The 26394-nt window shown below is 34.9% G+C and overlaps 1 protein-coding gene across 3 annotated transcripts in view; it reads left to right on the forward strand.

Annotated features, from left to right (window-relative positions):
- Positions 1-15864: 15864 nt before the first annotated feature.
- Positions 15865-26394, forward strand: part of LOC149806196 (uncharacterized) — a 50970-nt gene continuing 40440 nt past the window's right edge. Inside the window, exons 1-4 of one of the 3 annotated variants that reach the window (XM_089951113.1) lie at positions 15865-15955; positions 17517-17622; positions 21861-22048; positions 26096-26161. In XM_089951113.1, coding sequence (XP_089807239.1) covers positions 17584-17622; positions 21861-22048; positions 26096-26161 — 293 coding nt within the window. In that variant the 5' untranslated portion in view covers positions 15865-15955; positions 17517-17583. Of the gene's footprint in view, positions 15956-17016; positions 17062-17474; positions 17623-21860; positions 22049-26095; positions 26162-26394 lie in introns of those variants that run through there. The other 2 variants (XM_089951111.1, XM_089951112.1) reach the window with 2 other exon arrangements.

Genomic DNA, 26394 nt, shown 5'->3' on the forward strand with positions numbered 1-26394 from the left:
CTTAGCGACAAGGCCATGTTACTTGAAGGTGGTAGTGGTCGAATGAGGGTCGTTGATGCACCGGTGGAAAATCTTTAATCGTGTTATTTAGAAAAATATATTTTATATAAAAATGTCGTATGGTCATGTTAATGTTACTCTGACCCCGGGTCAGGTAAAAAAGCTTCAATCAAAAACCGCCAACAAATGCGGAACTAAAATATCACTAAAACGAGATCAGATTAGTGGTGGTCCAAACAAATTATCGTTGACAAATAATCAGATTAAACATTTCAATAAAGCCCTAGAATCAAAAACTGGAGTTCAATTCCATCTCTCCTCGAGCGCCATTAAAGACATGGTTAAAACGGGTGGTATATTTCCACTTCTTGCGGCCATTCCGGCATTAATAGCTGCAGCTGCTCCAGCCGTAGCAAAAGCGGCCGCGTTAGGTGCTGTTGGAACAGCCGCTGGAATGGCACTAAAGAAAGCAACAGGGCGGGGGTACAAAAAAAAGGGGCGCGGTCTAAGATTACCGGGATCTCGTTGGGGGAGAGGCCTAAGGCTTCCAGGGTCATTTCGTTAAATGTTCCATCATCAAATTTTGATTTACTTGATGCTGCTAAAAAATTAAAAATATCCGCCTTTAGAGGTGTTTTTATGCGAGATCAATTACCGAAACAACCAAACAAACTAGAAACAGGTATTATTAATCTCGACAAACGTTCCGGACCTGGTACTCATTGGGTATCATACGCGATTGATCCGCGTGGAATTGTTTATTTTGACTCGTACGGGTTAGCTCCACCTGTTGAATTTATCAAGTATGTCGCACCACTCCACGCAACAACCAAAGTTTGGTATTCAACGCTACCCACACAAACAATAACAGATCCGCCAATATGCGGCCGTGAAGTAATTAATGTACTCGACGCAATATCAAAATCATCCAAGCCGCCACATAAAGTCGTGCACGATTATACAAGCAACCGATATGTTGCGCGTAAAGCATTTTAAACAACGGATCTTATTATAATGGTTGACATTTACGGAAGATCTTCTACTGGTAAGAAAATAAAATCCGACGTTGATCTGTCAAAGTATGCGACTAAAGATGACCTCGCTGATATTATGAACCTTGCTGGAGTTGCCCCAGATGAAGTTGTTATTTTTCAAGATCGATATGGTAAACTAAAAACCAGCAATATCAGATGGAATGATATAGTCCGGCGAGTACTCGGTGCAGTTACGGATAATATTCCCGTGTTTACTGATAGCGGCAAAATCAGAGATTCAAGTATGTCACTTAAAACCATCAGAGATGAAATTGTAAAAAGTGTTGCTAATCGCGTGAGAAACACCGGTGACACAATGATGGGTGAACTCAGCATGAACGGAAACAAAATAGTAGTTTTAAAAGATCCAACATCTGACGAAGACGCAGCAACAAAAAAATACGTTGATGTCAACTATGGTACCGTAGACGGTAAATTATCCACGCTACGGGCCGAGTATGACGTTCACACGGGCGCGTTTACAAGGCTTCGAAGAAATTTTCAAAAAACCGATGATGCCATAAATAAGTTCTTTGGAACTCCTTCCGTCATTGACATGAAACTTTCTGATATCAAAAGTAACCTAGACACGATCAAACGAACACAACTAGACATCGTAGCGGGAATTCCTGAGATTATCAATAAAACCAATCTGATTAAAATTCCAGCTGAAATAACTCCCGGGCATATCACAAACATCGTATGCACGGTATCATCGGGATTTGCAACATGGTCAAAACAAAATAATACCATCAAATATACCGCAACAGTCACTGGCGTGTACAGGCTGTCTGTGTTTAGTGCTGCAAAATTTTACATATTTACAACGTTTCCATGGCGTCATTCCACCGACAGGTTTCCCGGGGTTGTATCTGTTGTATTAAATAGCGGAACCGAAGAAGTATTTATGCTGGAAGCAACTGATAAGGAATTAACCGCAACATCTTACTGGTGGTGTTTGGAATTTGTAGCTGAAACACCTCAATTGTTTACTGCATAAAAATATATATGGACGGTGCGCAATACAGATACAATCAAGCGCGTGAATGGCAGGCTGCGCTAAAAGATCAAGTCGATCAATATACAGTAAAAGTAAAAAAATATCGACGACGATTGGTTATCGTTGATGTGATTGTTTATTCAGTATCCGCTGTTGTTGCTGGAACCGGTGTAATATTATCAGCGTTGACAACGATGGCACCAGTAGCTGTAACTGTTTGTATTTCGGCAGCAACAACTATTGCAGGTGTGCTTGGTATCATCACAAAAAAAATATGTACTTGTACGAACGAAAAGTTATCCGATTACAAAATAAAATTACATACAGTGACGGTAGCATACTCGAAATTATCCTCGTTGTTATCAGCGAGTCTCAGTGATGGAATTATATCTGATTTCGAATTTTCAATGATGACCAAAATATACGATGAAGGTATTAAAGATACAAGTATTAATAATGACAGAATTACTCCAGCAGATCGTGACCAACACAACTCCGCCAAAGATAACGATGATCTCGGTAAGTTCAACTAATCCTGAATTTAGTGTTAATTTTCCTACTGCAATTCCAGTAAAAGAAATAGCACTAGCTCAATTACGGGTATATTACAGCTGGCCCAATATCAGATCAAAATCGTTTCATGGTACACCAGCAAATAATTCGCTTGTATTTGCTAACAAGAACAAATCCGATGGAACACCTGACTGGGTTGTTGTTGGAATACCAACTGGCAGTTACCAGATTGAAGAGATCAGTGAAGAATTTGCGCGTAGAATAAAATCAATAACGGGAAAGGAATCAAAAATATCAATAAACGTTCATGAGCCGACGTTGTCCTCGACGGTTGAAATAAACTCGCCTGATTATGCCGTTGATATTTATCAATCTTCAATCAGATCCGTGCTAGGTTGGCCGGATGTTCCCCCGGTGCATGAAGGACCACCAGAACCAACTCGGGCTGATTTTATCACAGATGAAAGAAAATTTATGATAGTTCCTGAATATAGAGGTAAATATCCGTGGAGCTGGAAGGACGACACTTCCTCTTTTATAAATTTTCCTGATGGTGAAAAAATTCCTATAATAATAGATGATGTACGTGATGGTCATACAGGTGATAGAATATATCCACTCGTTGATGAAGAATTTATTAAATCATATTCTGATCCTATTAATTTTGAATTTAAACAATCAATCAACAAACTACGAAATTTCTTTACTGATAGCTACAGCGATGACGTAAAACAAAAAATCATTGAGACGATAAAACATCTAAATCAGGTCATATCAGATATTAGACACGTTAATAAAACTATCATTGTGAACATGGTTAAATACGGAGATAAAATTATTGATAATTATAAAGCTGGACCATGGTTTCTCAATCATTACAAAATAACTGAACAACAATTACCAACATTTGTAATACCCGGGATTGATGCTAGAGAACTAGTAAAATTATTAAACGATCTTATCAACGAAAACTTTCCTAAAATACTCGATGCGTGGAAAAAACTAACACCTCCAACTGTTCTCAGACATGATAATGATCCACATGGCGGCGGAAGACACGTATCCCCGCGGATCGTTAATATAACACCGACGGTCGCGGTCAATCTGGTTTGTGACGTAATCGATGGCAGCTATCAAATAGATCTCGGAAGATCAAATCAGGCTCAACAAGGATACATCCTATACACGTTCACACCACAAGTTCCCCCTGGAAATTTAATCGTGCAAGAACCAACTAATCCCGTGTATTTGCGGTGTCACAATAATATGTTAACGCGAATCAATTTTAAACTCACAGACCACCTTAATCGCTTGATTGACATACGTGAAGAAGAGCTTGTAATAAATCTGTATGTAAAGTCGTAAGGACTTTTATCGTAGATCTTCATGTGGAGGAGGGTTTTACACGCGAGGATTTCTTAACAGTTAGAAGAACATTTGTAACAGAGATCAGAATCAAATTCGATCAACTTAAAAAAAATAATATTTATTAATTTTACTGAAATTGTACAAATTACTTGATTTTGACTACCAACTACCCCCTCAGAAACATAAAAATGCACGAATTACTTGATTTTGACTACCAACTACCCCGTCAGAAACATAAAAATGCACGAACTACTTGATTTTGACTACCAACTACCCCATCAAAATCAAGAAAGTTCTAACCTTGTCAAATTTGTTCCTAATAAATTTTATTTATTTATTTACTGAGATTTTTATTTTTTTTTTACTAAAATACAACGAAATTGCTCAATTTTCCTGATTTTGACTACCAACTACCCCGTCAGAAATCAAGTAATTCGTGCATTTTTCTTTGATTTTGACTACCAACTACCCCGTCAGAATCAAGTAATTTGTGCATTTTTCTTGATTTTAGTAAAAAAAATAAATCCTCAGTAAAAATAAAATTTATAATAAATAAAATTTATAATAAATAAAATTTATTAGGAACAAATTTGACAAGGTTAGAACTTTCTTGATTTTGACTACCAATACACGTGGTCAGCGTTGACATGGACCCCAGTTACCAAAACTTTCATTTTCATTATCATCAGTAACGAAGTTACCTTGGATCGTTTCATCAGTAACGAAGTTACTCTGGATCGTTTCACCAGTAACGAAGTTACTCTGGATCGTTTCACGATCTAACATTATTTTTCTTAATTGTCTTATACGGGTACTAATCGTTTTCTTCGCCTCATACTCGTGGGATAATAACGACTTAATTCTTTCTACGGCGGTAGAAAGAGGAACGAACTCCTTCACATGATCATCTTCTACGGTAGCTAGCGACTGAAACATTGCCGATTGAATCCGTTTCATGAGCCTGTATTCAGATGATAGTGTGTGTGTCCCCATGGTTTTACGTTCTTGTAAAATCTCAAAGTCAGAAACTATTTTTTCAGGATTAAGTTCATCAGATATATTAATTCCATCTTTTTTTAATTTTTTAATAGCGACAATTACATCATTGATATTTTCATGGTTCATTATATAATATATAAATCTTTAAAATAAAAAAAATATCCCTAGAACACCTATCGAGTGTATTAGCGAGTTCGTCGGGATGTTTCAGGGACAGCACAGCCAAGAACTCGTAGCTTGCCACCGCAATCTACCAAGTTCATTAGGCAAATATTCCCTCTACGAGAGCCCCTAACCCGCCAAACAACGGTCTAGAGGCCCAAGAGGGAGGACGGCACAACCCTCATAAACTCGTAGCTTGCCACCGCAATCTACCAAGTTTAGAGGTATACATATAACATATAACTAACTAAGGACAGCACAGACCTCATTAAACTCGTAGCTTGCCACCGCAATCTACCAAGTTTAGAGGTATACATATAACTAACTAAGGACAGCACAGTCCTCATTAAACTCGTAGCTTGCCACCGCAATCTACCAAGTTTAGAGGTATACATATAACATATAACTAACTAAGGACGGCACAAGGACAGCACAGTCCTCATTAAACTCGTAGCTTGCCACCGCAATCTACCAAGTTTAGAGGTATACATATATACAATGAATGAAGAGCCCCTATCGAGTGTATTAGCGAGCTCAGATTATGAATGAAGTACAAACATATAACTTAACTAAGGACAGTACAAACATATACGCTCAGCAAAATCACACCCACAATAATTAATCCAGTGGGTGATACGAAAATATGTATCAACCACAAGTCAATATTGTGGTTTGTGAATTTGCTGAGCGGAGGGGTTATTGCGGTTCCCCCCACTATTATAAAAATCGCAATTATGCGCACCACCGACAAATTGTCAGCCATGGGGATTCGATCCTGGACCGCGAGCGCCACAGTCCAATACCATACTGATCGAGCTATCAAACATTGTTACGAACATATGTTTCGGAAGTTAATATATAGCTAAGGAACCAATATTTACACTAAACAGCGGTTTCTGAATAATAACGGTTTCTGTATTTAACAGTTTCTGTATTTGTAGCGGTTTCTGTATTTATAACAGTTTCTGTATTTATAACAGTTTCTGAATAATAACAGTTTCTGTATTTATATCAGTTTCTGAATAATAACAGTTTCTGAATAATAGTTTCTGTATTTGTAGCAGACCGAAAATCAATAATAACAGTATCATTAATGCACCAGTCAAAGAACTTTCCAGAATTGTAAGTTCAGTGAACACACAACTGCAGGTCAATTACAATGAGTAACGGTTTCTGTTTACACACAGCTTCCTACGGATCAATAATATTATCTTTTGTATGATGGGAAAATATTTAAAAACCATAAATAATACTTCTACGAGTAATTAGTTACGATGTAATTAGTTACGATGTAATTAGTTAAACTGACTAATTACGATCATAAAAAACCAACCATCTACGAAGAAAACTATATATTACAAAGTAATCTCCCCTTAAATCAAAAATTCAGTAGTGTATGGAGGACCTACTGTGACATAAATTAAAAAAATTAATTCAATGTGGTGATGATAGTTAATAATGTGGTGATGATAGTTATTGATACTGAAATGTAATTTTCTGCTTATATTTTTTCGAGAAAGCAGATCTGGTTATATTATCTGCTACATTTTGTACTGAACGCGAGTTAATATCAAAATATGTCGCAGCCGCGTTCATAGACTGAAACATAATTACTTTACCGGTTTCTATGTTTGTAGAAATTACCCCCCTCTTTCCGATTGTCTTATATCTTCCTGTATTACCACATGCAGAGTTCACGCTTCGAGTGACAACACGAAGGTTGGATAAATTATTGTTTTGAGGATTTCCATCAATATGATCAATAACAAGACCGTCATTGATCAAACCCTTGTGACACTCGTATGTAAATCTATGACATAGATATCTTCTCTTTCCAACTGTAAATCTAAGATAGCCAGTATTAGAAACATTACCAACTGGTTTTTTTAACCTACAGTGTCTGATGATACCATTAATATTTGATTCATAGTTTGTTATGACAGGATGTGGGACAAATATATTTTGTTCCATTATAATAATATTATATGTTTAAATCATTGTTTGTCTGAAATCTTGATATATAATCCTCCACGGATTTTATAGCGTTTTCACCGCTATTATTTTTTTTGTCATAATATCTTTTAAGTTCTCTGAACCGTTTCCCGCCGCACTTCCCACATAATTTTGTCTTTCCACGTACTCCAATACCACACCGTAGACATGGTATTGGTCCTAGACTTCCTCGTCGTATGTTTTGTGAGTGCATCCAACAAAATTCCTTTCTACAGGATTTGTTGCATCGATTTACTGAGCCGATCATCAACCATCTGCATTGGGACATTGTATATATATATATAATTTTCTTTATTTAAATATTTGTTTTAATTATATGAACGAGTTTGAGAGATTATCCCAAACTAGGCCTGTTAAGTATAAATTCAACCTTGACAGATTATCTTCTGACTTGCCAGTACGAGATCTGGTTGATCCGAAAAATAAAAGTTTGATCTCGAAAATTCATGACGCTAAGAAAGAATTTTACACGGATGGTGCATCTCATACATGGTCAACGTTCAAGATTATACGCCTTAACGGAGTCAAGGACACTGACTTTGTCACGGACGCTACAATGAATGACAAGCGAGCAGCAACTATCATTAACTACATCGCTGAATACGAGGGCAATCAAAAATATTTCTTCAGAGTAAAATTTATTGTATTAACAGAAACAGGTAGTTGGATTATCCGTGACAAATATGATCCTGTTCTTGGCAATAATAAAACTATCATATTAAGTAAAAATTCCAGACCGGGTCTATTGACTGGTATTGATAAACCGTATTATGAGCGAGCGTATCCTGTAACAGCAGTTATTTATGGAATTTATGAGATAAATAAAAAACCCAACGTTGATAAACTAGCGCCGATGAAATTATCATCCTTGACCTTGTCAAGGTTAAATTGTGTGGCTGAACGAGTAATAGAACACTTTACAAACGCGATGCGTGGAAATGGATTAACTGATTTAAGGCGTGAAAAAATAAACTCGTGGGCTGATTCAGTTAGGGATACTGGTGCTACAATAAAAGATGTTGCTGAGTTAGGAAAAATATTAAAATTTCCAATAACCGTAGCAACAATAACGGGAGAAGTACTGTACCAGTCGAAATATAAATCGAAAGGAGCTCCAATAAATATTATCGATCATAACGCGCACGCATGGACTAACGCAGTAACAATATTTCCACGTGATCGAACTGTTAGATTTTACCCCACAGATATGGCTGTGGCAGATAATTCTGTGGCAGATATGTTTGATTTTATTAACGAAATAAGTAAAACCGATCCTGTATCTGTATGGTTATTTAAAAGTAATGAGGAGGGTGAATTTGATCAGTTTGTCAAACCGAACGGTGAAATATATCGCACAGAATCCCTCCATGACGAGATGAAAAATCTTGCGACGTTTTTACAGGGCAAGCACGCGGAAAATACTGACAAATTACTAACTAATTGTTTTACCGTTCCATCTGTTGCGGCTCATTTCGCCAGAGAACGAAATTCATGGAAACCAACACGATTTGATTTACTCGAGGACGTACGCGCAAGTTGCGTCGAATATGGACATGGCGGATTATGGAATACCAAATACAATTACAATGATGTTATTTCGGTTGATATGGTTGCATGTTATCCGGGAAGTTTTCTAGGATACGGAGATTGTTCTACGTACTTTGAAAGATTTGGTCACCCTACAAACGAGATGACGCGAGTGGCAATTAATGGACCATTACCTGATTTTGATCTGACTGGATTCGCCTGTATTGAGTCGTTCGAGTTTAACGAAAATCTTCACAAGATTTGTTATGTTTGGTTTGACAGACATTTTTGTGAAAAACGTTGGGCACCTATAGTTCTGTTGCGATATATGCTAGATTGTGCGATACTGACATCGTTGGTGGTCAGTGAGGCAATTATATCATATCATGCACAGACCAAAGTTTGGTTGCCCATGTCAGATTCTGAAGTTATCAGCGAGTTTAAGGAAAAATATCCTGAAGTTTCCGAAGATGATATTCCTAAAATTCTCGAGATTAAACTCAAAACCGCAAAAGATCTCGGTAGAAAAATTATAGGTAAATTTACTCAAGGTGGTGCATATGATTATAAAAGACATCACGCACGATTAATTTTAGATGATGCCGAGTACGATTTTATAATCGCTGATACAACGGCGAAAAATACATTTGTAAATCGAGAGAGTGTTTATTTATCCGACGGAACAAAATTAGGTACGATCGTTAGTTACATAAATGACGTATCCCCGCAATATACTCATCTAAGATCTTCCATGTTGGCTTATGTTTCTATAAATTTATTATCGATGATTAATAGATTTCCTGAGACCGCAGTCAGAGTCGCAACAGATTCGTTTTATATTTCAAGTAAATATTTAGAACCTGTTATGAAATTTACAAGTAATGATGAACGATGGGGTTCGTGGAGAATAAAAAAGGAACTATTACACAATTATGTAGAATCAGCAGATGTTCCAGTGAGAAATTTTTATCGTAAGGGTAATAAAATATCAGAAATGTCGAAAGCACCATCGTTGAGTGATCCAATAACCAGATATAAGACAGTATATCTCAATGGACCTGGTGGATGCGGCAAAACAACTCGAACGATTAATGTTTTTAGAAATTCAGATATGATCGTGCTGACACCCACACATAGACTTGCACGTGAGATGAAACAGCGGCAAGTACAATCGTGCACGTATCATAGTTTCTTCCGATGGCGCGGGGATACATGGACTCCTGAACGGATGGGGGAAAAATATATACCTAAAATAATTATTTGGGATGAGATATGCACGGTGTCATTAGATACATTAAAAACGTTTCTTGATTGGTTGTTGACGAAAAATACCGCCATAATAATGTGTGGCGATCATGGTCAACCGCCGCCCTTTGTTGGACCATCTCCACATGATTGGTTAAAAAATTTCGTTGATTATTACGAAGAAATAGATGATGATCATAGAGCTCTTGATGCAAATTTGAAGGAGTTTAAAAAATTAATCAGATTACAATCAAACAAAATTCAGTGTGAAATAATACGTGGAGTGATCTCAGAGACCTCAATGAGTGATTTTTTGAACTCATGGAGACCCACCGATTTGATCGTAGCAAGTAGAAAGATAATCAGAGACGCTTTACAACAACAGTTATTTCAGCTACATAAAGAACAATATTCAGAACTACCCGTACCGTTGTGTTATAGACCATCAGATACACGAAAACAGAATATTAATGTTGATATTCCAGGACCCTTGACAGAGTCAAGGAAACAGAATCTCGTATTAAATGATATTGTCGCCGTTGATATCAGTGTGGTCGAAGATGCATTACGCGCTGACAAATCTCCATGGGTGTTAGGATACGCTATGACAATCCACTCGTCTCAGGGATTAACTATTTCTGATACACGAGTCTGGATTATAGACGATCGCATCGAGTGGTCAAATTTAGTTTATTTAGCGGTATCGAGGGTCAGAAATATATCTCAATTACGTAGAATTATAATTCCTGAAATCGTTGATAAATTTAACATCATCGATGATGATATAATAAGAAAAAAAATTAATCGGATACAAACAATCTGACAAAAAAAATAAACGCGACTTTGATCTTGATGTTGAATTTATTATTGAGTTAAAACAGCAGCAGAACAATCATTGCACCAGTTGTAATTGTATAATGTTATGGCGGTATTCGAGTAATGATTCAAGACAATTTACCGTAGATAGAAAAGATAATAGTCGCGGTCATACACGAGACAATATCATGTTAACCTGTCTCGAATGTAATCGACGTCGGGGCGCTGGCACCCTTGGCGCTAGTTAAGTGATCGAAATCACCGAAGTGATCGCGGCGGTAGTTGTGTATCCGCGGGAATTATTTGTAGTTGTTCACGTGTAAATCCACGTTGAGGAGCAGCAGAATCTAATCTGTAGATTGCAGGTCTGGAAACGCCTACATTTCTTCCAGTGGATCTTGTCACGGTAGATATTTTGTGTGTGGTAACACTCCAAATAGGATCAGTTGCTCTCGCGCTACCACCTTCAAGTTCACCAGGCTCATATAAATATCTGACTGTAACATCACCTAATATTTTTTGTTTTCCAGCATCTTTTCGTTGTGTTGGTATATTTTTTTTTGTGACCGCGCTAATGGGTTTCATGTTGGTTGTTCGTGTGATTTCATTATTTAATGCAGCTATCACGATTGGTAATCTTGCAACCCATTCGCGAGATCTTTTATCCTGAATAAATTCCCTCGCGTATTGATATCCAAATAACCGTTCAGCAAGTGTTCGATTAAATCGCTCAACAATTGCTTGATCACGGTGAATTGCAGTATGACCTCGTCGTATTTTGGTATTATGTTGTTTCATCAGCGATGATACTGGACCAAGAAATTCCTTACCAGGATCAACCTGTAGTAGCTGTAGCCATCGTAGACCACCTTGTGGTCCGAGTCCTCGTTGATAAATTCGTTCAAACGCATCAGCTACTTCAGATGATGTTTTCGCCGATAGCGGTTCTGCTTCTTTATATCTACTTGCAACATCAACTACAGTTAACGCGTATTTGTACGTTTTTCCACGTACAGTATCATGCGGTAAAAACAGAATATCAGCTTGATGAACTTCATTAGGAACACTGACATCGAAATACGAGTACTGAATGTGTTTAGGACGTGGTAGATAAATTTGCCATATTGCTTGTTTAGATAACCACGTTTTAGCAGTAGAATGTTTAACCGATGCTGCATCAGCGAGTTTACCAATTGCTGCTTTGCCTCTCCAGTATCCTCTCGGCGAATAATAAATTGATTCCATTATTAATTACCAGCCCCAATCGCTAATTTACCTTTCATCGAGGATCTTACTAACCAATTAGCTAATGATTCTCTAATATTTTTATTTTTTATAGAATTTAATGAATGAATTAATTTTACATCTGCAATATGCCTATCTTGTAGATTTTGACTTTTATAAGCTACATCATGAGCATGACAAGCTCGATCAATAGCATTTATTGGTTCCTCGCCTGGTTTTGGTTGATCTTGATTATCGAGCCTGATATCGAGTCTGGTACCAGGACCGCAATAATTATATCCTGGTAGATGTTTTTCTCCGCTGTATTTAGCCCATGGAGCACCTGGAAACTTTGACATCAAATTAGCAATATCACCCCCCCGCTTATTAGGTAAAAACGAAAATTTCTTTCTACAGCATACAGAACATTTTCCACCGTACGCTATTTTTTTATTTTTTGTTGTAACCGTAGCTAAATCAATAGTTGGAGTTTTAACTCTACAGCGTAAACAATATAAATTCATGTTATAACATATATGGATATAATTGATTTCTCAGCAACTCGGCAGCGAGAGCCAGTTAAGCATCATCCTGCGCTACCGAACTCCATCAGAATGATTATCATAGGACCATCTGGATCGGGTAAGACGCAATTATTACTTAATCTGATAATGAGATGGTTGAAATGGGATAAGTTGTATTTAGTAGCACCATCCGTTGATGATCAACGATGTTATGATGTACCTAAAGATTTCAATGAAAACGCGCGATTACTGGATGAAGATAATGATGTTATAGAGTTTATAACCGATATTGATGAAGCACCATCCGTAGATGTTTTGGACGGATTTATTAATAATTTAGTTGTATACGACGATGTGATGCTAGATAAACAATCAAATCCAGCCAGAATATTTTCCCGAGGGAGACATAAAAATACAGACGTGATCTATGTTACTCAACGATATACACAAATACCAAAAGTGATCAGAGACAACTGCAACATTTTAGTTGTGTTTAATGGCGTAGACACACACACGTTGCGAAATATTCATCAAACCTGGTGTGGTGGTGACATGGATATAATTAAATTCAAAAATTTCTTCTCACGAGCGCAAGCTACCCCGCATGGATTTATAACAATAAATTTACATGATCCAAGAACAAGATATCGTGTGGGTATTGATAAAATATTTGGGTAACAGGGGGAGCAGCAGAGAGGGTGCCTACCAACATTGGTCGTCAAAAAAATAAACAAGAAATAAATAAACACGTAGAGTACTTTATTTTTTCAGATACTATTTCGAACTGAGGTTTTATTAGCACAATCGGTCATTGCAAAAATAAACATCTCAAGGAAAGTTCATTTGTAAAATCTGGACCATTCTACGAGATGATTTATTTGTTTGTTTTATTTGTTTTTGTCGGAATTCTATGGTCTGTTCACCCTCTCTGCTGCTGTAACACATGAAGCTAACTATTGAAAAGAATTGTCTTATTTATCTTAAATAAAGAGAATTGTTTTAAATTTTAAAAATAACACTTTGTTTTAATGTTATTGTCCTGTGTTTTTAAAGTTAGCAATGGGCAAACGTCTCGTAGATAAAAAGTTTATTTTTAATGGCCTGCACCGCCATTTTTATATGTTTCATTGTAGTACTTGTGACTTTGAGAATATGTCGACTACATAACATAAGCATAAGAAATGTGTTTGCTCGTCCTCCCAAATTTCCAATTGAATGGTTATGCACATAAAAGTGAATCTGAACATTTTCACAAACTTCACAAAGATATATATATATATATATATATATATATATATATATATATATATATATATATATATATATATATATATATATATATATATATATATATATATATATATATACATATATATATAATATACACTGTATCAGTGATATACCACGAGATGTATAAATGTTTCATTTACAAGAAACGAGGCTTACAGTTTACATACTATATATATATATTTTATTTCTATCACATACTAATGCATATATTTGCCCTTTGAACGGAGTTCAGATTTACTACAGGCAGCTGTGTGTTGACAGAGTGAATGAACTCCTCACATCCGCAAGTGCGTCCACTACAAAATGTAGTTCAATGCCTTTTTTGGCTATTCACTATCACCTTTGCATATGGATAAGTTGATTGTTTTCTCTTTTAGTTTCTAGTTTTCTTCACATTGATTACATCAATATAATGCACACGTATGGTTTAAACATGAAAGATGGTTTTAATAATGTAAGTAGAGCACAGAAAACAATTGGCTACGCTCGTCATTTCATAGATTTTAGTTTTTACATTTTCGTATTTAATTAATAATAACTGATTTTTAAAACATCATTATATGGTTAAGAAAGCACAACAACAACAAAACATTAAATGCATCACAGTATGTGTACAATGTAACTGAGAAATTTACCGTATAATATCGACATGTTTTGCAACTTTGTATCATTGAGCATCACTGTAGATAAATCCCAAGGAAAGTACACACATATCGTTACGACGAACCATATTCTTGTAGGTTACTTGGTGTAATTTCTATTTCAAGGTTTTAATCCGACCCAAATTCCTTTTCTTTCGCACTCCACATTTCTGCGTAGTTTGTCCGTTATGCATGAGAGGGAACAGAAAGCATAAAGGATTGCAATGAAAATGTGCACCATATCAAATTCATTTAGAAAACGGCGATTATTAATACTTTTTATTTTCATACGTCACTAATGATTACTGTATGGAAATTGATATAGAATCAACTGCACAGAATGTTTATATATGCGTATTATTGCGCCATGGGAGGGATCACAATTATTTGATGTACCAATGTTATTGCTTTATACCAACACTTTAAATGACACGTTCTTTTTAATATATATATATATATATATATATATATATATATATATATATATATATATATATATATATATATATATATATATATATAATTTAGTACATCAGCGTGCGTTTCAAGCATTAAGATTGTTTTGCCTACTATCGCTTAATGCAACCACTCTAAAGGGTAAAACTCACTCCTTTATGTACTAACTAGAACATGACTTACATTGATTTACATGTAAGCATTAGGCAATGTACTAAGTGAGACACATAAAGAAGCGCGATTGGCTGAAAAATTAGGTCGCGTTCTAAACTTAAAGAAAGAATTTAATATATTACATGTCAATTACTACAGACAATAAAAATAGAAAATAGCTATGAAAACGTAATAAAATGAGCCCACTGTACATAAATAATTAGATTATATATGCTATAAAATATGGTTGATATTGGTGGCAATAGTGGATATGACAAAGAGTTGAAGCATAGTCTTATTAATATCAAACTTCATGAATATATTTAAAAGTGTACTTACCAGTGTTGCACGTGCGATGTTGCCAGAACCCACATACGTCACAAGCAAACGCATGCTGTCGTGGCCTAGCTTACCGATTGCAATGAATACATTGAACATAGGCCATTATACGGATTGCTTATCCTTTTTAATAAGTGGCAATAAATTGATAGACGGGTATGAAAGACAGATTATGGTGAAACAAGATGAAACAATAGCTACCAAAAACTTAATTGTGTGTCGCTAAGATAAATTTTACATGGCAGTTAATTTAGGAAAGCAATACTAGACTTAAAATAAACAGGTTTTAATAACATTAGTATACAAATCAATTCGTTTATATAGGTATTACATGTTTTAATTATCTTATTATTTTTTGCTCTTGTTTGGTATTGCAGAAAAGGTGTTATAAAAGAAAAACGGCGTGTAATTCTTCTTCTTCTTCTTTTTATTATTATTAATGAACAATCTTTCGAACGGTCCTTTTTCGTCCTGGACCTTTCTGGCCCGTTACCGGCCTTTCTGGACCGGACAACTTTCGTGCCGGTCCTTTTTCACCCGACACCAGTATTACTTCCGGAAAAACCCAGTATATTTTTAGAACTTTTTCCCCTTCTTTCATAATTGGTGATACAAAAGTTAAATTTTGGCATACATGTTGTTGATTTAAAGGTAATTGTTAATTCTTTAGAATATGAGCAGTATGATGTGGTTGTCTGTATATATTTTGACGACACTGCAAAGTGAGGAATGAGGCATGATGATCGGCTGTGAAATGTGATCCGTTGCACATTTCTTTGTTTACAGTTCATCCTCTCGAGAGAATGCCGGTTACCTACACCGTTAGTTGATCTTTAAAGATACTAACGATCAACATGTAATTGATTAGGATTTGGACACAAAGGAAAGTGCAGTACTGACAAACAGCTGCACAGACTATGTAGGTGGTGCTCTATAGTTTCGTATTTTTCATAGGTTGGGATTTTAAAGAAAAAGAATTTCCCCAGCTTTCCTCACTGGTTATACTGGCTATTTAAAAAAGACTTTGTATATCTTAGGTATAATTCAAAGAACCTTTAATTCCCTTTATTTTGGTGTATGATTGATGGATGTAATATGGGTTATAGAGTATAAAGCTTGGCCTTACTCCAGATGTGCATCTTTCAAAAATGTGCTAGCTCCACTCGGTCATTTTCACTTCCTGAACTTCAGAGGTAAATTGTATACAAAAGAGCCGATAACTTCTTTTACATTTTATATATTTGGTAATTCATTCATTGCATTTTCAGAAGCTGATATTGTCTAGTCTGGCAAAATTCATTTTCCCTATTTTAATAGCCGCTATGGATAGTGTACTTTAGCCTAATTCAGGCTGATTTTTTTAACACAAGGGAGCAGTCATTTTAGTTAGCAGTGTGTTTAAATCGTGTACAATTTCCAAAAGTACAATATCCAAAGAAATATCATCCTCATTATATTAATGTAGCATAAAGGTATGCCAACATTCTCTGCACTGTGCATGTTTTAAATGCAAACAACTTCACCTTACATACGTCACTCTCTCAAAAGTACATAATAACTGGTGTGCGTCCCCCGTAGGAATATTAACGGTCTGAGGTAACGACAGGGATCAGTCTACTTGTATCGCAAGGAGACGCGTGTGTTACTAACGGTAGAAATGGTTCCTGGTCGATATGCTTCTATTGCCTATATAATAAATATTGAAAGGTGAGACAGTCTATTTGTGTAGCCGAAAGTGCAACTCTGTGAAAACTAAAGTGTTGATTCATTCTTATTTTCTTTTTTTCTTTTCAAAATCTTTCATAAGCTAAGTTCAGTAAATACTGTGCTTTTTAGCGTAATATCTATAATTATTCTGTTGTTTAGTACTTGTACGATGAGGAAGTGTAGGCTGCATACTACTTAGTTATGTCAAATTCTTGTGTTGTGTTTTTTTGTTGTTTTTAATTATGTTATTTTCTTCGACAATTAATCCAGCTTATTCATCCAAGTTTGTTTATTATTATTATTATTATTATTATTATTATTATTATTAGTTTTGACAGAAAAGGCCGAAATTCCGATTAGAGAAATGTCTGCAAATCTTCACTTGTAGTTTTGTTGCTAGATATTTCATCAGACAGATTTGCTTTGACTGTTTGGGGCTAATACACATTTTAATCGTATGCAGTTGTTCTGGAAATTTCGCTAGTATATGACCACGTGTTTGCAGGGCACTGGAAAAGGAAATCGAAGATAACCTGCGTTGACTCTTCTCTTCATCACTCATTATATTAACGATGTCGAGAAAATTAAACCTCACAGAATATGTGAAAAAGGTAAACTTCCATAAAGCTACCTCATATTTAATTATTGAGAACATAATTTTTTTCAAGATGTGCTGTTAAGGAAAATTTTCTAACGTTCTACAGGTCAAGAAAAGTAATTCTTGTAAACAATACTAAAGATATTTGATAGATTTAGTATAACATTAAAAAGTCTTTTTAAATAAAATGTCAGGTAAACATTGATGAAATGTATAAACTAATAAGAAATGTGAATTCCAAGAACACAATTCCTCTTGATTTCTTTAAAGCTGAGTCACTAATCCTTGTTGACTGTGACTCAGATCTCACAGATAATTCTCCTGACTGTTTGTAGGAAGCACAAATACTTCTTATTTACAAAAAGAACATTCTTTTGATAAAAGTTATTATAGATCAGATTTTACCCACTACCCAGATTTTTTGTGAAATCAACTGAGGACTATTTGGCATAATGTTTTGAGAACATTTTTAACAACAATTTCATTGATTTTAACAGTCTTATCTACTTGAAGACTGAAAGAAGACTTTGACAAAAGTAAATATGTATCTGAATGAGTCAACAAGACTTGCTTTCCTGAAGCTATTCTCATTGGCAAGCTTAATGCTTATCAGATCCATGAGTCTGTTACTGAGCTATTATCAAATTCTAAGCAACAAATTATGATCGACATGTTTTGAGTGACTGGACTGAAATTCAAAATGGAGTTTCACAATCATTAATATGTATGTTTTTATGAATTATATTTTTTACTTTATCAAATATGATATATATATATATATATATATATATATATATATATATATATATATAGCCAGACTGGAAAAGCTTGAAGTACTGGCTGTGGGAGAAAAAATATTCGGTATGAAACCAGTACTTGACATAAGCCAGGCCAATAAGAAATTGTTCAACTGTTTGTCAGTTTCTGTCCTTTAGCTTGGTACTTATGTAGTGATAAGAACAAGTACTTCTAAACTTCAACAAATGTCAAGAGTATGATCTAAGATTTATATAAGATGCATTTACCAGTAATTACCATGAACTCTTACTTAAAAAATGCTAACCCAGAAAGTGCACATAATTCCAAATCGGTGCCTGTAAACACTTTTAAAATTTTGAATAAAATTCCTGATGTTCAGTGATGTGCTGTGTTTTAAACACAATAAGTACAATTTTAGATATTCAGGTATCTTAGATGTTCCAAGAACTTCAATTCTTGGCACATATCTTTTACATAAGCAACTGTATTCTGTGCAGTGAGTTACACATTCATTTTAGAAGGGATATAAATTTTAATTTATCTAGATCATTAATTTTATTGTGGGATCATATCCACCCCTACCTCAGTCCTTCCTAACTCTCCTGCCATGATGAAGAAAAGTAATATTTGTATCACTGTGTTACTGTTTTGTCTTATTTACCTGTGCCCAACCTTTTCATTCTTAAGACTAAATAATTATTTTGGGATGTTTCTGATTCAGACATGTGCTTCCTTTTCATTTAAGATACTAAGACATTTAACTGTTTATGTATTTTTTGATGGCTTAATTTGAATCTTAGCATGCTTCATATCCAAACATGTACTTTGTATTTCAGATGCCTATACACTGAATTCACTTTTAAATACTGCTTGCTTGCTTAGATTTTAAGTTATATCTTCTGCAGTCTGTCAGATAATATAAGTATGTATTATGCTATACTTGTATGTCTTGTAAATCATGTTTATTACAGGTCTTTTTTTTGTTCTATGCCATGTTAATAAAAGCTTGTTACTGTTTATGTTAAATTGTTTTGATCATGCTGACTCTAAATAAATCTAATCTTTTACAGTTTTCAGAATGTCTCCACCATTATGTTTTGTTGTTATTTTACAGCTTTCAAAATGTCTCCACCATTATGTGTTGTAGTTATTATACAGCTTTCAAAATGTCTCCACTATTATGTGTTGTAGTTATTATACAGCTTTCAAAATGTCTCCACTATTGTGTGTTGTAGTTATTATACAGCTTTCAAAATATCTCCACCATTATGTGTTGTAGTTATTGTACAGCTTTCAAAATGTCTCCACTATTATGTGTTGTAGTTATTATACAGCTTTCAAAATTTCTCCACTATTATGTGTTGTAGTTATTTTACAGATTTCAAAATGTCTCCACTATTATGTGTTGTAGTTATTTTACAGATTTCAAAATGTCTCCACTATTATGTGTTGCAGTTATTGTACAGCTTTCAAAATGTCTCCACTATTATGTGTTGTAGTTATTATACAGCTTTCAAAATTTCTCCACTATTATGTGTTGTAGTTATTATACAGCTTTCAAAATGTCTCCACTATTATGTGTTGTAGTTATTTTACAGATTTCAAAATGTCTCCACTATTATGTGTTATAGTTATTTTACAGATTTCAAAATGTTTCCACTATTATGTGTTATAGTTATTTTACAGATTTCAAAATGTCTCCACTATTATGTGTTATAGTTATTTTACAGATTTCAAAATGTCTCCACTATTATGTGTTGTAGTTATTTTACAGATTTCAAAATGTCTCCACTATTATGTGTTATAGTTATTTTACAGATTTCAAAATGTCTCCACTATTATGTGTTATAGTTATTTTACAGATTTCAAAATGTCTCCACTATTATGTGTTATAGTTATTTTACAGATTTCAAAATGTCTCCACTATTATGTGTTATAGTTGTGCTAGCACATAGAGCTATCTTACACAGGCTTCGTATCAAATTGTTTTTGAGGGGCACTGAAGTAGAATTATTAACATGGAATACATCACATGTTCATATAATTAACTGGGTTTACAAAATTTATGCATAATTTTGAAACAAAACATGAATTTTAAGTATAATTTATAGAGAAAGGATTGCCATTAAATTATGAATGCAGATTGTTTGATAGGTTAGTATATTTTTCTTTATTCAGACAGGCAAAATCATATGTTGCTCAGAGTTTGTCTTATTTGCATCAGACATTCTGCCATAGTTTTATGACCCGTTAGGTGCAGTCTGTCTGACCTGTTAGGTCTTTCTGTCAACTTTGGAGTGAGGCGGTGACCAGTGGTGTACTAATTAAAGCACTTAGTCATATTGTAATCTACTATTTATATCTAATATACACACTAAGTTCTGTCCACCTCTCAAAATTCTACACTAATTTTTATCTACATTGTTTCTCATTATGTTTGTCCACTCAGAATATCTATCTATCACTCCATTATGTCTGTTAGGTATCATTTCCCGTAACACCCCATCTTGTATATCTCTGTCTGTTTCTTATTTCCAGGTATATCTTTTCTCTGCTGCCCTTTTTTTTCTGCCCCCTCACTATATCTTGTATCTATCTGATATACACATATCAAAATCCCACACCCTTTCCCCACATACAGAATATGATTGGCTAATCATTACTAGATGAATGACAGCACCCGTCCCCTCAGATCATACCATAAATAAATGGTACTGAGACAGCAGGCATATGACCCAGTGATCCAGATTTGTCATGATGTTGACCTGTTTACCTAGATAAAACTTTACTTTCTATTATGATTTCTTGCTCTCACACCCAACTTACATTAGTTTCTACGATGCTGACCTAGTTCTCTCAGACTTATCATTGCTTCCCCCAGATCTATCCCTGAAATTCCTATATTTTCCAAACTCTCACACCTAACATATTACTAGTTAGAAACCTGATATTGGTGCTGCTATATATTTTACTTTTACCAACACTAAAAATCCCTTTTTTTTAATATGTACTAAGAATCCCTTTCGTCATAGTTTTATGGTTTTTCAAAAGCATCACAGAGGAGACATAATCAGAAGCTTCATAGATTAAAATGGCTTTATGCTTCAGGTTTCATATTACATGATTTGTCAAATATTCATTTATTTTGCTTATAATATTGTTTTCCTTATAGGATTCTTCCCATTCTTTAAATAAAATTGAGATGAAATACCTCTGAAGAAATTATATGTTGCAAGTAATATTTTTCCTTGCCACATAGATATAGTTCTGCTGTCTGTTTATTATGTTTTATGTTGACAAAATCAGGTCTTTTGATAATTTTTCAAATGCAGTTACCATTGCTTCACTAATAATAATAATAATAATAATAACAATAATAACATCTTTATTTAAAGAGTTTTGCTAGATATCTGACAGTATGCAATGTAGACCAATTAGTTGTAGATTACATCACTCATAACACACCCTGACCTAATTTTATTTCATTTTCAGGTTCTAGAAGCAGAGAAGAGGATAAATAACAGATTTTTAGATGACAATGACCTTGAAAAGCTGCTAGAAGAAGGCTCAAATGGACAGGGAAAAGACTGCCATCCACCCAGGGAAACAATTATTGGTTACCCATCTCACCCACTGTACAGGGAAATAGGAAATATGTTTCAAATATGGATGGAGACAAAGTAAATCATTGATTGTGCAAATAAATTACTTACATACAGGAGGAAGGCAAATGTTTACATATGACTTCTCATATATATTTTTCATGATGATTTCTGTATTAATTTCTGACATACTTAAGTAAAAGCAAATCTAATGATTTCAATATTAAGAAATCGTTTTCTATGCAATCAAGTGGCTGATCTGTTGAACACTTCAAGTGGCTGATATGTTGAACACTTCAAGTGGCTGATCTGTTGAACACTTCAAGTGGCTGATCTGTTGAACACTTCAAGTGGCTGATCTGTTGAACACTTCAAGAGCTTACTTGAATCTTTCATTAGAACTTCATCTGCAGTCTATTTTGACAAGCTGGATTGCCCACCTAGAGTGATATCTGACAGCATTAAAGTGTGTGTCTGTGTGTGTGTGTGTGTTTCCCTGTGTGTGTGTGTATTTTAACTTAGCATTAACAATTTTTCAGTCATATTGCTACGATGTCTGCAGTGTGGCAGTTTATAGTGATGTCTAGCAAGGGAGCATCATGCCGCAGACATGTAGCATCATGTCCCACCAAGTCACATTATCCTGACACCAGGCCAACCAGTCCTAACACTAGCCTCTTAATGCTGAGCACCAAGCAAAGCAGTCTTTGGTATGACTCAGCCAGGGTTCAAATCTGTGACCCCCCACATCTGTGGTGGACGCTCTAACCACTTAGGCCACCAGAGTGGTCATGACAGCATTAATAAAATCAGATTGGAGGTCAGATGTCATTTTCATTACCTGGCAATGATGTAAAACAGATGACGGCATTAATAAAATCAGATTGGAGATCAGATGTCATTTTCATTGCCTGGCAGTGATGTAAAAAAAATGACTTTGTAGAAAATGAAATATTATACTTTGTAGTTGAAGATATATTCCAGTGACTTCTTACTATAAGTTCAGCTCAGTTCTTTTATTTACTCCTAAACATATACTGCCATTTTGCACTATAAATCCTTTCATCATTAAATGGTTCCTGTCATCAGGAGATTATAGTCAAGGATCCAATTGCTTTAAGTGGTAGTAAAATTATATGTATCACATACTTCATTATAAGGCAGTCTCACTGTAAGATGACATACTTTATGGCACACTTTGGATTGCATTATAATGAGGGAATACAGTATGACATCTACTTTATTTTATAAAATATTCTCACTATAAGGTGTTATAGGTTGTAGCTGTCATGGACAGTATTATTATGAGGGAGTAATGTACATACATGGCTAATGTGGGTATGTGAGAAAGCTTGCCAGTAGCTTCTTGTGGGTCTGTGGTTCTCTCCGGGGGTTTTCCAGGTTTTTCCTCCACCATTAATACTGGCTGCCATGTATAGCCTATCGTGTGCTGAAAAATGGCATTAAACCCTACAACAATAACAACACCTATACATATAATATACTTCATTATTAGATAGTCTCATTATGAGGTAGGATACTTTATGACCCCCTTTGGATTGCATTATAATAAGGGAATTCTGTATTAATCATAATATACTTAATTTAAAGGCAGTTTTTTTGATGGGTGGTATTCTCAATGATTCACATGGGCAGCATGATAATGAAGGAGTACTAAATCATTTACTTCATTATCAGACTGTCTCAGTATAATGCAGTATAATCAGTGTCTCTCATTGACTGCATTATAATGAGGGAGTACTGTATCATCTATTTCATTAATAGGTAGTCTCACTATAAGGTAATTCTGTGACTCTCAGGGACAGTGTTATGATGAGATGGTATTGTGTCATGTACTTCAGTTTTAATGTTTTCAGTTTGAGTTACTTGAGCACATGATAAAATGTTTATTGCAATAATGTAATGACCAAGGTAAATTTGATAGTAGTGCAGACATCAAAGTTAAGATGACAAAACTGCCATAGCAAATATCATTTCTTCATTTATTTGACAGTGCTACATACTAAAGTTTTCCTTTGATACTTTAAAATTGTGTCCTTTTCTCTTGGGATCCTAACTGTAACACTGAACTTTTGTGTAAAATAAGTTTTGAAGAAATTATGCAGTAATATATTGTGTTCAGAACAGTAGTTATATTGTAATCAAACAAAATAATGTAAAAAAGTCATTAATATTAAAAAAATCATGAAACATCCATTTCCAACATCAAACATTACCAGTGCTTAGCTAGACAGATAGTGTAGTCCTCATTGCCCTCAAGTCTGCCCTGATTGCCTTTATATGGCTTCCACTCTGGTTTTATTGCCTTTATATGGCCTCCCCTCTGCCTTCATTGCCTTTTTTTCGCCTCCCCTCTGCCTTCATTGCCTTTTATTTGGCCTTCTACTTTACCGATATTGCCTTTATATGGCCTTCCATTCTGCCATTATTGCCTTTATATGGCCTCCCCTCTGCCTTCATTGCCTTTATTTGGCCTTCCACTCTGTCCATATTGCCTTTAAAAGGCCTTCTACTCTGTATAGCCTTTATATAGCCCACTACTTTACCCGTATTGTCTTTATATTGCCTTTTCTCTGCCTTCATTGCCTTTATATGGCCTCCCCTCTGCCTTCATTGCCTTTATATGGCCTCTCCTTTGCCTTCATTGCCTTTATATGGCTTTGTACTCTGCAGATATTGCCGTTATATGGCCATCCACTTTGCCCATATTGCCTTTATATGGTCTTCCACTCTGCCCTTATTTTCTTTATAAGACCCTCCACATTGCCCATATTGCCTTTATATGACCTCCCCTCTGCCCCTATCGCCTTTATATGACCTCCCCTCTGCCCCAGTTGCCTTGATATGACCCATCTCTCTGCCTTCATTGCCGTTATATGGCCCTTCCCTCTGCCTTTCTTCATGCTTCTAATGCAAAAACAAATTATATTTTTCTATTTATTTCCATATTTTTTTTGTTATGTAAAGTAGGATGAATATGTTTGTGTCTGTTTCTAAATCCAAAAAATGAAAATTTAAAATGTTTCAGTTTTGTCAACTCCATTTATGGTAAGAAAATGCCATTTATTCCAAAAAAGTGCCTTCTCCTTCAGTAAAAGTGCTCCTACTTCTGAAGGCACCCCTCATGCTCTTCCATATGTAACAGTTTATAGCTTGTGCACTGATCACAGTGGCTGCTGTTTTGAGTATAAAATTATGAATTACAAATTTAAAACCAATTTTTTACAATTCTTCTTAAAAGGTTGCAAACAAGAGGAAACCTAGACAACACATGATAAATGATTTCAGTTGATATTAAGATTTTCACAATAAAAGGATATTTCAGCAACTTTATGGAACTCTCTTTGCATGGTTTGATTTGTTACAACCCCAAACTTTTGATATGTATTTCAGTACAGAAGCTGCAAGAAACATTAAAAAGTTTAAATTTGTATTAAATTTAGGACAGCAAGATTAAAATGAGAATGCTCAAAAATGTCCTGCAATTTGCCTACAAGGATTGAAGGGTTCTGAAAATATGTTCTTACTAGATAAAGTAGTAAACTCGTCATATTTTGCCACTCCTTTAAAATATCGGAATCTTTGTTTCTCCACGTTTACAGTTATACCCCTCTTGCTGTATTAATCAATAACTTTATCAAGCGATGGTTGTAATTATTCCTTAGATTTAACTCATAGTACAATATAATAGAGATGCACTAATTAAGCAAAGCCTATATTACTGATTGGTTCTGTGTAAACATCATGTACAGTTATATATCTATAAAGCTACTTTGCCGAAAAAATGATTACTGGATTGTCAAACATGGTCATCTTTAGTGAAACAATATATTTCTTATCACTGATTCAATACTGTATGTACTTACTTATAAGTCGAGTCAAACTGCAAACAACAAAGTTCCTGATCTACTGAGCATAATGCGCTTGCAGATCAGGGTCTTTTTGGTTTATTCTACTGATTACTCCTAACAAACTGCACAGAACTAGACATGTAAAATTATGTGATGGCAGATCTGGGTATTGCAGTTTGCAGTTGGACTCGACTTATAAGTGAGTATATATGGTATTTATTATAATTATTATTATTATTATTATTATTTGCAGATATTGTCCAATACTAGATTTGCCATCATATGACCTGTTGGATGAGAAAGAATATGTGGAATCAAGGTATTAGAATTTTAAAACTTATTGTAGTATTTGGTGAAGTGGAATATCTAATGAAGCTGTCTCTTTGTCCATCAATCTATCTGTCTTTTCACAATTTCATGTATTTACATAAATGAGTATTTATTTGGTTTGTTAATTTTCCAACACATACAGATAAAGTAGGTCTCAATTTTAAACAGTATGAATCCCATTTTATTTGATTATCAGTCTCTCACAACCTGTTAGTACTTTGT

The sequence above is a fragment of the Sinohyriopsis cumingii genome, chromosome 2 (genome assembly GCF_028554795.1).
Source record: "Sinohyriopsis cumingii isolate HCF-2022 chromosome 2, ASM2855479v2, whole genome shotgun sequence".
Taxonomy (NCBI): domain Eukaryota; kingdom Metazoa; phylum Mollusca; class Bivalvia; order Unionida; family Unionidae; genus Sinohyriopsis; species Sinohyriopsis cumingii.